Source organism: Mytilus edulis, chromosome 2, assembly GCF_963676685.1.
Source record: "Mytilus edulis chromosome 2, xbMytEdul2.2, whole genome shotgun sequence".
NCBI lineage: Eukaryota > Metazoa > Mollusca > Bivalvia > Mytilida > Mytilidae > Mytilus > Mytilus edulis.
Window position 1 is genome coordinate 65,310,105 of NC_092345.1, and position 15,365 is coordinate 65,325,469.

The following is a 15,365-nucleotide window of genomic DNA, read 5'->3' on the forward strand; positions in this document are numbered from 1 at the left end:
ATTATTCCACTATTTGACTTTCATTAATGTTTAAACAAAAAAAATCATGTATTGTTTTTATAAATCTCGTAGCTAGTGCCGCTTTAACATATAAGTATTCAACAGTATACTCAAATATTAATAACCTTTACATTGTTTTCTTTTCACATTCTCTATCCATTTTTTACTACAATGTACTGTATATCCCGATGCATGGTCGTTATTTAATATATATTTCAAATATTTCATATTTTCTATTCGACTTTTGTACAAATTGGTTAATTGGTCAATGGATAAATATTACCCCTCCATTCAATGTACCACAGTCGTGTACCTCAATCGGCGTTCAAATATTGTAAGCTAGTGATAGAAATCTTTGTTGATTAGATCAAGTTCTATTTCTGTTTTTGTGTCGATTTGTATTGTTAAATTGATACCTTTATTTTCAGATTACATTAAAATAAACACAACAAATAGATTTTCACACCACACTGCGTAGTACGTGACAATGTCTTCATTTGGAAAAGATATTCGTCAGAAAGAGTTCACTTTTGAAGAAGATGTTTGTTTTATAAATCACGGAGCCCACGGCGCTGTACCCAAAAGGGTACAAGAAGCTAGAAAAATGTAAGTATCCATGAGTGGCAGTATAAGGGAACGACCATTTAACTGCAAAAAATGTAAGTATCTATGAGTGGCAGTATAAGGGAACGACCATTTATCTGCAAAAAATGGGGGGTTATTGTTTTTTCCTAAAGAAATATTTTGTTACCCAATTTGATGAAAAAATATATAGTGGTCAAGCAGATGATAACATTTTTTTTATTCTGAATACAGATTTTCAGATTTCCCGCAGACCTTATATTGTGAAATTTTGAAAAAAAATAATCTGATTGGTAGCGTCGGAAAAACTAAATAAATGCGCGAGTACAATTTTCTGAGGAGGATTTTGAAAATAAATAACTCAGCCTTGATAATTACAAACAAAAATGGTTTGTTCTGTGGTAGTAAGAAAATAAATTACCTGACTTGCAATGTATTGAAAATAAATAACTCAGCAAGTCTAATCGAAAGTATGTTATGGCACCAGATTCTTCATAAATTCATCTTTTTAAAAAAAAAATCGGGAAACACTTCCCAAATCTTTTAATAATAAAAGTATGAATATTATTTAAATGTACTGTACTTGAAATGTTTGAAAATTAGTTTCATTTAAGTTGAGGTATATTTTCTCAGTAACACTTTAATACCTCACTTTTATTACAGGGCCGTAACTTAACATTGAGACCATGTAGGAAATTTCAAAACCAAACGCTGGTCTCCATATCAAATTGTGTTCACGGCGAGTACCTTGCAAGGAGCAAGTTCTGTTCTCCCTCAGGCGTAGTCCCTGATTTTTCGGGATCAATGTTTCTTATTTATTTGTCTTTTGTTCATTGATTGTATTCTGTTAATGTATTCCTTTTGTAATTTAGTAAGTTTGTTATTAACTTGATCATCAGGTCTTTTGATGTTGTCCCTAGAAACTTGAGTCTTACGCTGAATCTATACATTTTGCTTTGAGACCAAAATATTGTCAAAAAATTATTAAAACAGAACTTGCATTTTCAGATTTAGAAAGGGTCTGGGGGAACACCCAGAAAGCATGATTTTGCATCATTTGTTCTATAGTTTCTTGGGCCTTCAGTGGCTCCAAAACCCTTCAAAAATTTGTTTGCCTCGCTCTCGGCAAAACATGTTTGCCAATACTTTAAAAAAAGACTAGATACAACTAAAGTTTGATGCTTGTATGCAATACATGTATATGCAGTTGGGAATATAGAAGATTCATTTCTGCAGAGGATGATGATTAATTCTGATTAAATGGTACATAATGACTTGACTATACATGTATTATTTATGATAAACAAATAATTTAAAAATTGTATGTATTTTCGAATATCATAAATATAGTTGTGAAAATAAATAATCAGTCCCTTGCTTTAATGAAAATAAAAAATCTTGTTTCAATACTGCAGAAAATAGATTACCTGTCCTCTTAGTTTACAAAAATAAATAACCGATCCAAACCAAATTCTCCTGCCCCCTCCCCAGAATATCAAATGGTCGTCCCCTAACGTGTGTGTAAGTGTATGGATCTTTCTGAAATTGTACCATAAGGTTCCAATTCAAAAAAGGAAGGTTGTGATTGATTTTAGGGGTTATTGCCCAAACTGTGTAGGAATTAGGGGCCAAAAAGGGAAAAAACAATACTTTTCTAACACTTTGTATAAATTGCTTATTTCTGGACCAATTTCAATGGGGTTTTATTCTTGAATTCTTGGGATTCTTAAATCTGCTGAATCTAACCGTGTATTAAGTTTTTTGAATTTGGTCCCCGTTTTTAAATTGGTCCACATGAGGTTCACAGGGTCCAAAATTAAACTTTGTTTGATTTCAGCGAAAATTGAATTATTGGGGTTCTTTGGTATGCCGAATCTAACCGTGTATTTATATTTTTTATTTTGGGTCCGTTTTTTCAAATTGGTCTACATTATGGCCCAAAGGGTCCGAAATAAAACTTAGTTTGATTTTAACAAAAAAATAATTTTGTGGGTTCATTGATATGCTGAATCTAAACATTTACTTAGATTTTTGAATATGGGCCCAGTTTTCAAGTTGGTCCAAATGGCAAAATTTAACTTTGTTTAATTTCAACAAAAATTGAATGTATGGAGTTCTTTGGTATGCCGAATCTAACCATAAAATTGAGAAAGGAAATGGTGAATATGTCAAAGCGACAACCACCCGACCATAGAGCAAACAACAGCCGAAGGCAACCAATGGGTCTTCAATGTAGCGAGAATTCCCGCACCCGTAGGTGTCCTTCAGCTGGCCCCTAAAATATGCATAATAGTACAGTGATAATGGACGTCATACTAAACTCCGAATTATACACAAGAAACTAAAATTTAAAATCATACAAGACTAACAAAAGCCAGAGGCTCCTGACTTGGGACAGGCGCAAAATTGCGGCGGGGTTAAACATGTTTATGAGATCTCAACCCTCCCCCTATTCCTCTAGCCAATGTAGAAAAGTAAAAGAATAACAATACGCACATTAAAATTCAGTTCAAGAGAAGTCCGAGTCTGATGTCAAAAGATGTAACAAAAGAAAATAAATAAAATGACAATAATACATAAATAACAACAGACTACTAGCAGTTAACTGACATGCCAGCTCCAGACCTCAATTAAACTGATTGAAAGATTATGTCTTCATCATATGAATATCAGGTACAATCCCTCCCGTTAGGGGTTTAGTATCATACTATCATAAAATATATGAGAAGAACATAACCCGTGTCATGCCAACAACTGTTTTTTTAGAAATAAATGTGTTTAGTTCCGATGCAAAGACCCTATCAGTGAATCAATGTTAAAGCCAAAATATGCAATCTTTAATGACCTGACAACAGTATCGTAACTATATCCCCTTTTAATAAGTCTATTTAAAGGTTTTGTTAGTTTCTGAGGAGAATACTGACATTTTTGTGCTTTATAAAGAATATTTCCATAAAATTTTGGATGTGAAATACCTGAACGTATAAGATGTCTGCATGTTGAGTTATATTTACGAATTATTTCCTTATACCGGTGATAAAATTTAGTAAATGTTTTGACCAGTTTGTGATATCGAAAACCCTGGTGTAATAATTTTTCAGTAATACATAAATTTCTCTCGCTAAAATCTAATACATTGTTACATACACGAGCGAATCGTACAAGTTGAGATATATAAACACCATAAGATGGTGACAAGGGAACGTCACCATCTAAAAATGGATAATTAACAATAGGAAATGAAAAATCATCTCTTTTATCATAAATTTTTGTATTAAGCTTCCCGTTTATGATATAGATATCAAGATCGAGGAAAGGGCAGTGGTCATTGTTATCATTAGCTTTATTTAAAGTAAGTTCTACAGGATAAATTTCTCTAGTATACATACTGAAGTCGTCATTATTTAGAGCCAATATATCATCCAAATATCTAAAAGTATTGTTAAATTTTTGTATCAAATGTTGTTTTGATGGGTCTTTGCTAATTTTAGTCATAAATTGTAACTCATAACAATACAAAAACAGGTCCGCAATAAGTGGTGCACAGTTAGTCCCCATTGGAATTCCAATAACTTGACGATATACGGAATCTCCAAAACGAACAAAAATGTTATCAAGTAAAAATTCAAGTGCATAAATAGTATCAAAGCATGTCCAATTGACATAGTTCTTTTGTTTATTGCTACTAAAAAATGATCTAAAAGAGTTTGAACATATGTACTCGCATTCCGACTTTTTAAATGCCCAGTTAATTAGGGATGTGAATTTTTTCTTAATAAGAATATGAGGCAAAGTGGTATATAGGGTAGAAAAATCAAAACTTTGAACAGATTCAAAATCACCAATATATGCATGCAATTTATCAAGTACTTCCAACGAGTTTTTGACACTCCAAAAGTAATTAATTCCACTATTTTCAAAGGCCTTATTTGAACAATTTATTATCAGGTTTTTAATTGTACCAAGTGTACTAGTAAGTAAAACAGACAATTTAGTAGTTGAACAATGGCTGGAAGATGAAATAAATCTATATTTGTAAGGTTTTTTGTGCAGCTTCGGAAGCCAGTACATAGTTGGGACTTTCATTGTGTTTGGTTCTGCTTGTAAAGAAGTAGCTAAAAGTTTATGTTTGTTACAGATGTCGTTTTCTGAAAATGAAGTCAGTTGGAATGTTGGTGAATTCGTGATTTCCTTTTGCAGAACCTCTATATAAAATTTACGTCAAACAATAATGATATTATTAGCAGCTTTATCAGCCGGGACAAAAACAAATTCCTTGGCTAGTTCTGTTAGTTTATTTTTGATACGCGAAATAGGGTTTTTATAGTTTTTGTTGATTTATATTTTAGATTTTTGGACCTTGTTATCAAATTTGTCCACATTGAGGTCAAAAGGGTCCGAAATTGAACTTTGTTTGATTTCAGCAAAAATTGAATTCTTTGGATTCTTTGATATGCTGAATCAATCCATGGCCACTTATTTAGTTTTTGGATATTGGACCATAATAGGTAAATTTATATTTGTTTTAAAGGGGCACTAGATACGAGATATAGGACAAACCTAATTGATTATTTTTTTGGCTCAATCAGTTATGAAATACAAATAGTGAAATAATGATTCCTTTTAAGTAGCCAATAAGGTAAAATTTTGTAAAAAAAAATCAAAAACATTGATTATGAATTGTTCACTTGCAAGTGAATAATTCGACCTCATTGAATCCGTATTCATGTGAACTTTAATTTAACCCCTTAGTTTGAGATGGATAACACGTGAATTTTATGTGTAAAGTTATTAAAAGGAAGAGAATGTCAACATTGAAAGTGAAACAAAGGCAAATCATTTGATTGACTGATTCGATCCACAAATAAACATTCTAATACAGGTAAAAACGATGATAAACATTTTTTTTTGTCTGTAATATGAAATTAAATAGACCTAGAATAATTCAGCAGCACGTGTTTGCTTAATCTATTTATATCTATTTTTATGTTTACATCGCTTATAATATGGCAATCGAATGACTATAGAGGTCAACTCGACAAATAATTAGATGGCGTCTAGACTCAAATACACACGAAACGAAGCTACGTATTTTCATGCCTGTGCCATGTTTATGACTTTTAATAGTTTGGATAAATGTTTTACATTGTTATAAATCAAATATGTGAATTTTATTAGAATCGATGAACATGAGTTTGACAGCTAGTGTCCCTTTAAGTTCATTAGACCACATGCATTCTGTGTCAGAAACCTATGCTGTGTCAACTATTTAATCACAATCCAAATTCAGAGCTGTATCAAGCTTGAATTTGTGTCCATACTTGCCCCAACTGTTCATGGTTCGACCTCTGTGGTCGTATAAAGCTGCGCCCTGCGGAGCATCCGGTTACTATTAAGGACATTCGATCATACAGATTTGATCCCATAATGAAATTTTGATGAAAATTTGCATATAGGCTATTTTTTACCTGATTTAATCAAATATTTAATAAAAAATATACCTTCATGTGCTAGAATCTTAGATGAAATAGACAGCCACCCAGAGAAATGGTACCGTCATACAAGAAAAAAGAAGTGGATTGCAGCCAGAAATGCCATAGCTAATTTCGTTAATGCTAATCCAGAAGATCTTGTATTTATTGAAAATGTAACAACAGGTAAAATGTTTGTTTATGTGAACCAGTAATGTGAAATAAAAAAATAATGAAAATATGAACATTAAGTTTAAAGTGATTTATAGGTCCAATACAACGAGCCGGGTGTTATTTAAAATAACAATGAAATGGTATTTTTATTATGTAATATTATTCATGCTACACATTTCACTATAATAAATGATCTACTCACTTTCTTACTTTATGAAGATATATGATTACCAAAATACAAAAAATGGGTACATTACTATCAATTTGTGTGTGTCAACCAAACAGACTTTGTTCAAGGTGAATTAAAAAAATATCAACAAAAAATCTATTACCTCTTAAATTAAGATTTAGCAATACATATTTTACTACCTTCAACTTTAAGGATTGTAGTTGATGATCGTAGGTCTTTTAATAGTATTAAAACATAAACATAGATAATTAATTGAATAAGGGAATTTTTCAAATTGCATAAAGATTTTTTTTGGACGCAGACTTTGTTTATACATGTACATGTATATATATTGCATATCGTAGGTGTCAATACCATATTACGATCAATAAGATTCAGACCCGATGATATCATACTATACACAAACCAGTCATACCCTGGTGTCCAAAAGGCATGTCAGGCTACCGCTCGTTTTTCTGGTAAGTTTTGTGTAGTTTGATTGTCCCCACTGTATATTTTAATATCAAGTATACAGGGGTAGAAAGAGGAAAACAGAGTAAAATATATTTTGCGAAAACATTTCTTAAAATTAAATGCCTAAAATTCAAACCCGTAGGCTACACACTTTGTTCAGAGGGGAAACATATCCTTCATCGTACCAGACCGAATTCCCAGTGCTGTAAAATTCATGCTTTGAATCCAATATATATAGAAACAAGTGACTGTAATACGCACCAACAATCTAAAGGGTTGTTGGAATGTTTTTGTTCGTCAACCAAACATAAAATGACGTTTTGCAATTCTGATTATCAATGATTTAGAACATTGAAATTAATTAATTTTTTTTCCAAATATTACACAAAATACATTAAAAGTCGGAGACAGTGAATACCTAGCGTACATGATAGTCATTCAGTAGTGAAAATCTTACATTTGTAAAACTATGAGTTTAGCCAATCAGAAGTAGGAAATATTACTGCTGAATTCCTTATTGACAATTCGACACAAAAGTATTTACATCTTGGAATGGAGTTTGAAAGGAACATCTCTGTCATGTTTGAGTTTTATCCCGTTCACGGGTTCCAAAGAAAAGGATACAAATAGGAAAACTCGACTAATGGACGTCTGCCGCCAAGTATTGGTAAAAATTTAAATGACATTCGACCATGTGCTCTTTAAGGATAGGATTCTAATGTTTCTGGAATAACATTCAGCATGTACGCACCTGGCCAAAAGTAAAATAAAGTTGGATTAAATATAAACCCACGAAAAGCCTGATGTAAATTTTCAAAACCAAATCAGAAGTTTAGCACAATAACATATATAGCTAGTTTGAAATTAAGAAATAAAATGCATCATCTAAATCATGCCAATACGATGGTTACTGGACGAATGATACCCTCGGTTTACCGGGGGGAAACATCTCCGGTATCATAGCCTTCATCAAACACGTTCGTGGTCATGTAAAAGCCATAAATATACATCATTTGAAAGCATAGAAACAAAAACACCAAAACCGTCTAAGAGAAATTAGGAACTACAACCTAAGTTATGACACAATTTAGAAAATTGAACTAGAAATTTACGAAGAAAATGTGTAATTTCGATGGTTTCTTTACCGAATCATTTCAGACATACGATCAGAATGTCTGCATTTAGAGTATCCGGTTCAAGCAGACGAAGAAATAGTAAAACAATACGTAGAATATTTTGAAAAAAATCCAAACGTACGACTTGTAATTATTGGTGAGTGATTTTTCTATGCACTATTAATATTCTAATAGTAGCTTTCTTAAATAGCAGACGTATGTGTGTTATAATGTAAAAAAAAAAAACCACAAAAAACCTCAAAGGTTATAAAAGTAAAGCCCCCAACGACCCCATATCTCTCGCTCAAATGGAATTTGATGCGACTATTATACAAGTGAGAGGTTAAGCTAGCTATACATTCAGGTTTAATCCACCATTTCTAACTAAGAAAATTCCTGTACCAAGTGAGGAACATGACAGTTGTTATCCATTCGTTTGATGTGTTTGAGTTTTTGATTTCGCCATTTGATTAAGGACTTTTTGATTTTAATTTTCCTTGAAGTTCAGTATTTTTACATCGCAATGAACTTGAGGTGATTTCGATGTATTGCTATCGTCTAAATTTCCATCATGCATAAATTATGCAAATTAGTTTTGGGTTTTTAATCGATAGATCCGCGGTCATGACAAGTGAAAAAAAGTGCATTTTTATACCTGCGATAATTTCTGTTCTCCGTTCTTACGGTGTTTCAACAAAATATGGAATCATTTCAGTTGTTGATTTAGTACTGAAAATTTGACTGAATTGTCTCTTATTAAACATGTTAAATACAGTTTTATATGTTTAATTGGTGTTTAAGAAAGTCAGGTGCTCATGTTCATTCATAAAATTATCGTTCATTCATAAATTTATCGTAAAATCAAAATCTCTGCACAGGTTATACGTAGTGTTAATTATGACTACCTGTAATCTTAACCCATCGCATCGAAACAGGAAGATGGAGAAATGTACCACGAAATGAGAGAATTTGTCCTCTTTGTAAAGCTGGTCTTGGGGATGTATACCACTATATATGTAAATGTACCAATTGTGAAGTTAAGGATTGAAGGGGGAAGTTCATACCTCCATATTATATAAAATATCCAAATGAAAAAAAGTACTTGGCATGCTTAAATATAATAATAGTAATGTGCTGTCTAAGCTGTCAATTTTTATTCAAAAGGTAGAAAAGATGCTTGTCTAATTTAAAACTGTAATAAACACAAACTTCTGAAGATGTATAATTTAAAAATGTATTCTGTTTGTATTATGAACTATGTTGTAATTTATATTGTGTATAATATGCTCCTGTTACGCAGTCTTCTTCGGCTGAGTTTTCTTTAATAAACTATAAAACTAAACTAAAATTAGCGGTCTCACTAATTGTGACCAGAAGAATTTTAGCGACAAGAAGCGACAAGAATAATAAATTTAGCGACGAGAAGACTATTTAGCAATAAGAAAACTTCTCGTATCGCATGAGGATGACACATATCAAATGAGCAATTATGTGTGGGACTTAGTTTAAAGAAATGATATCAAAGTAACACTATGAAAATATTTTTAGTAAGCTAAATATATATTTATTTTTACACGTTTATGTCTTGTAACATATTTTATTTCTGTCCCGTTTTTCAACATTTGCGTCTGGAAAGTTGAAATGTTTTAACAGAATGGTTAATTTAAATTGGTTATGAAAATTATTAAAATTTAATCAATAAAGGAAATTATTGCCCAGTTACAAACACTACCAGGGGAATTTGCACTTTAATAATAGTAGAATAGAATGATCATATACAAATAGATGAAAATTATATATACATGCAACCGTAATATTAAAATAATATATAACAACAAACCAGTGTATTCTCTGGGACTATCATTATATTAGTATAATAGTCCAAGGTATACTGTTTTATTGCACTACAATATAATAGTTATTACGGTGAGGATAAATTTCCTGTCATTTATTCATCATCTAAGCACGAACTTGTACCAGGAAAAAAAATATCTCTGTAAATTAACCCCAGTTTCAGGTATAGAGATGTGGTCTGTTTCTGTTACATGTGCTTTTGACCATCCACAAGAACCTGCGGTCATCCGATGTTCAGTACTTCAGTACTTTGATTTACTTTTCATCGGATATCAATACATATTATTTACTGTTATTTAACCCATCTTTCAAAGAGTATAATGATTTAGTCCCTTAAATGCAGATACAAATATTCCTGTTCAAACCTGGAAGCAACGAACCATAAATAAAACAGCTGAAAAACAAACAAATATAGCATTATAATCGTATGTTATTTACAACAATTAATTAACTAAATTGAAGTTCGTTTTTCGTTTGAATTTATTTTTAATACTACAGTATATACACAGTTGGTTAAAGCGATCTTCCAAAATACTACTGAGATATATGAAAATATCTTAGATGGTTTAATTAATTTAACATTATCAATGATGCATGTAAATGAAGTGAGAGTCATCTGAACCCTGTTATACGGACATTTATGCCAAATAATCATTTCATAAACCAAATGTAGTTCACATTGTGCTAATAATATATGAGAAACAGAGCTAACCTATATTTACAAAAGTGCACACACTGAAATGTCCCGTCTTCTTTATTAACCATTGATATTATGATGTCCTAAATATACTGCAACTATCACATAAACTTAACATGATCCAAGGTCAAGGTCATATAAACCAAACGAGAAATACATATACACCTAACAATAATTCAATACACTAAATATAGTTGACATATTGCTTATAGTTTCTAAGAAACAGACTCAACTAAGAAAACTAAACATTGACCAATGAACCATGAAAATGAGGTCAAGGTCAGATGGACCATACCAGGCAGACATGTACAGCTTACAATTCTTCCATGTAATAGATATAGTTGACCTACTGATTATAGTTTAAGAACCAAAACAGACCAATACACAAAAACTTAACACTAATCGTGAATATGAGGTCAAGGTCAAATAAAACATACGAAACTGACATGTACATCATAAAATATTTCCATACACTAAATATAGTTGACCTATTGCATATAGTATTAGAAAAAAAGAAAAACTCAAAAACTTAACTTTGACCACGGAACCTTGAAAATGAGGTCAAGTTCGAATGACACCTACCAGTTAGACATGAACACCTTACACTCATTCCATATACCAAATATACAAGACCTATAGCATATAGTATATGAGATATGGACTTGACCACCAAAACTTATCCTTGTTCACTGATTCATGAAATGAGGTCAAGGTCAAGTGAAAGTTACGGGCATGAGGACCTTGCAAGGTACGCACATACAAAATATAGTTATTCTATTACTCATAATAAGTGAGAAATAAACCTTTCAAAAATAGTTTTTCAAGTAGTCACTGAACCATGACAATGAGGTTAAGGATAAAGAACATGTGACAGACGGAAAATAAAAGGAATATATATATATATATATACAAAGTATGAAGCATCTAGGTCTTCCACCTTCTAAAATATAAAGAATTAAAGAAGTGAACTAACGCCGCCGCCGCCGCCGGATCCATATCCCAATGCCGAGCTTTCTGCGACAAAAGCCGCAAGCTCGACTACTGAACACTGAAAATGTCAAACACCAAATAATGAGGCAAATGTCAGATGAACCTGACAGAGAGAATTATTAACCTTTATACTAATAATTCACAAAATTGTTATCGTCGCCGCCGGATAAGCACTTATATTTCTTACATTTTATTGAGTTTAATCGCACTGAGGCGAGACAAACATGAAATAAATATACACAGGCAGGTACGAAATAAAGAACTTGCGAATAACGTAGCCTTGAGACCACGAACCTCAATTGGAAAACTATTGAACCTTATCTAGTTCATACTGATAACTACGAAATATTGAGTAGTTTCCGTAATATGATTAGTTATATTTATATCTTACAGACCACATAATCTGCTTTTCTGGGCTTAAAATGCCCGTTGAAAAATTAGTGATGCTGTGCAACGAACATGGGATACTGTGTATGATAGATGGTGCGCATGCTGCTGGGCAAGTTCATTTAGATATAGAATCGCTCAATGCTGATTTCTACACTGGTGATTAAATATTCTCTCAAAACATGCATCAACGACGCTGAAAACCGTGTACCATTACCAGGGGCGGATCCAGCCATTTAAAAAAAAAGGGGGGTCCCAACCCAGGACAAAGGGGGTGTTCCAATTATAAGTCCCCATTCAAATGCATTGATGACCAAAAAAGGTGGAACCAACCCCCGGACCACCCCCCTTTTCTGGATCCGTCAATGATTACATTACACACAAATATTCTGTCAATCAAAGTCCGATTGACACATCTATTCTAATTAAGCAACTAAAGACAAGAATCGTAAAATCAGACCGAATACAAAACCAAACAATCGTCGAACAATGATTTATATGCTCTCTACCACGGACAGGTGCATACAGAATGTGCGGGGTTACACATTTTTTATGAGCGCCTAATTCTACCCTAACCTGGGAAAGTTGGGTAGCCTAGAGGATGCAGCAGCACACCAAAAAAAAAAAAAAAAAAAAAACTGTAAAAATCAGTTGAAAATAGCCCGACTTATCAGATCGGCACGAAGCATAAAAACAAGTTAAACAACTAAAATAAAAACTAACGACACAAAGTTACGAACTCATTGTACTCGCAGCTACTTAAAGCTTATTAAAATCAATGACAAGCATAAGTGTCCACAGCTACAAAGTCCATTCCGTTAACTCTTTTTATTCTAAAATTATGATTTGAAGTAAATATTTACCTAGTCAGAACTACGGCAATGACGCTCAATGAAGAGTCGACGATGAATTGTTTTTAATCCCTGTTGGTTTTAAGATAATATTTGGTTTATATTAGAATACAAATTTTAATGGTATTTTGCATTCCAGTGTATTTGTAATTAAACTCGAATATCAAGCATAAAATGTTTGTATATTAAAGTATAAATATAATGTTTTCTACATCTGGGATACTTTACTTTTCCCTATTACTCTGCATACTTTTTTGGATTCGAGCGTCACTGATGAGTCTTATGTAGACGAAACGCGCGTCTGACGTATAATACTAAATTTAGTCCTGGTATATCTGATGAGCTATAAAAGTTACTTCAATCAAATTGTGATAACAATTCCATATGATCACCGAAATCTAGGCCAAAATATTTTGTAGGGAATCTCTATAAATGGTTATACACACCACGTGGGTGTGCTATTTTGCATGTAAAACGTATACACCATGACCTTATTTTTCCTGTTGTGACGTCAATAGGATATCAGATGAGTCTTACAGATTCATTTATTAACCAAGGTACTCGAGATGACAGTGCTTACAGTGTAGTTCCTGAATCAATTCACTTTCATCGCAAAATAGGTGGTTTTGTAAGTATTCAAGAATGCTATTTTTACGCATATGCAACGCGAATCTCCAAGTACTCCTTATGTTATTGATAATAATTTTACATATGTTAAAAACTTTGCCAATTATTGAATACGGACATGCTGTTAGATTTTTAGCACACAACCTGTCTTTTTGGTAAGCTTTGGTTGTAATTTTGTTATATGTCTTATGTGCCTAATGAAAAAAGAAAACCCCATGGCTAGTTTATTTTAGAAGCATTTGCCATGAACATTGTCATTAATATCATAAGTTTATATAACTCAACTGGATATGTACTGCTGGTGTGGCCTGTAAGCTTGTGATGGTACTACCCTAACAATTTACAGGGAGTTAGATGCCAGGTACGAATTGATAAAATCGGGTAGGATCTAAATGGCTTCGAAAAGTTCGAAATGACATACTAGATTCAAGAACAAATGCAGCCCCATTATGAGTACTGTGCGCTTGTGAATGACTGAAAAACTTACTAAAATGTTTTGGTATACGTTAGTTCATAGAATTATTTGGTATATGTTACTTCATAGATTTTTTTTATACATGTTAGTTCATAGATTTTTTTGGTATAAATTGTTATTATTTATATTTTTAATGACTATGTTCTGGAGACTTCGTCATCTTTTATATTTTTAAAAGAACTATATTAAATGTATGTATAATCATAGGAAAAGCTTCATGAATATGCAGAATGTATTCTGAGTAAAGTAGTTCCAATGTTGACATCATCTTGGAAGACGGACGTGTTAGTCATGCCAGAAGACATGAAAGCACCCTGTATCTCTGTTGTAAGAGTACCAGAAATACCAGGTTACACATTACCAGAGGTAAAAATCAAATTACAAAATACATAGTTAATATTATCAATAAAGTAAAATAACAAAAATACCGAACTCCGAGGACAATTCTAAAACGGAAAGTTCTTAAGCAAATGGCAAAATTCAAAGCTCAGACACATCAAACGAATGGATAACAACTGTCATATTCCTGACTTGGTAAAAACATTTTCTCAAGATGTGTACCCAAATATTTTTTTGGATATCATCATTTACTTGAGACAATGTTTGTGTTTGAGTAAGACTTGCTCATAAATGCAGTAATGAAATACATATTGATATTTCGATAGACTTACACAATGGTTTGAGTGGCATTCGTTTTCAATCAACTCAAATAGGGACATTTTCAATCATCGAATCTTTGATAATGAATTCTCGACACATTATATCTGGGCCTTTTGTAGCTGACTATGCGGTATGGGCTTTGCTCATTGTTGAAGGCCGTACGGTGACCTATAGTTGTTAATGTATGTGTCATTTTGGTCTCTTGTGGACAGTTGTCCCATTGGCAATCATACCACATCTTCTCTTTTATATTATAGTTCATTTTCTTGATAGAAACATTCCCATTTTCTCAATAACTTATAGAGAAAGCTATACCAGAGAATTCCAGCATATCGCTCCTTGTGCAGCATGTTAACTTTAATTTTATGCCATATGCACTGTGACTATGACCTTGACCAGAGTGAATATATTTCTTTGCCTTGACCTATCTACTGACCTCAAAATCAAAAATGTTAATTTTCTTTCTAAGAATATTCTCAAACTGTACGCAAGTTTGAAACTAAAGTATGTTCCTCTGACAATTGACAAAATGTGTATCAGTTGCTGATGTGACCTTGTCATTGGATCCAATGAATTTAGGCATTCCGTTTATAGAAAAACAACAAAAGAAATGCAAGACGACCAAGGCTTGAACTGGATTGTAGGATTAAGTGTAACATGTGGTGGTGGTGTTGAAACATAGTTTCCACCATTCTTATGTAATCTTGTAAGACATACAACAATTGCAAGATATGAAACAATAAAGATAAGTGATTTAAGGACTTGACACAATATGCAAACACCTATAGATGACTGAACTAAAAACAGTAACAAATAAATTTATCATTTTCTTTAAAACA

At 32.5% G+C, this 15,365-nt stretch overlaps 1 protein-coding gene across 1 annotated transcript; it reads left to right on the forward strand.

Annotated features, from left to right (window-relative positions):
- The first annotated feature begins 434 nt into the window (after window positions 1-434).
- Window positions 435-14,475, forward strand: LOC139512673 (uncharacterized). Its single transcript, XM_071300464.1, has 7 exons — window positions 435-606; window positions 6,097-6,239; window positions 6,762-6,875; window positions 8,029-8,142; window positions 11,920-12,072; window positions 13,184-13,392; window positions 14,074-14,475. Exons 1-7 carry the CDS (start codon window positions 488-490, stop codon window positions 14,257-14,259), a joined length of 1,038 nt encoding a protein of 345 aa, XP_071156565.1. The 5' UTR covers window positions 435-487; the 3' UTR covers window positions 14,260-14,475.
- Window positions 14,476-15,365: the final 890 nt, after the last annotated feature.

Coding starts and splice junctions, on each gene's coding strand:
- LOC139512673 (XM_071300464.1), top strand. CDS start 488: ATGTCTTCATTTGGAAAAGATATTCGTCAGAAAGAGTTCACTTTTGAA. Junction 6,876..8,028: donor GGCTACCGCTCGTTTTTCTG/GTAAGTTTTGTG, acceptor GAATCATTTCAG/ACATACGATCAGAATGTCTG. Junction 12,073..13,183: donor CAATGCTGATTTCTACACTG/GTGATTAAATAT, acceptor AATATTTTGTAG/GGAATCTCTATAAATGGTTA.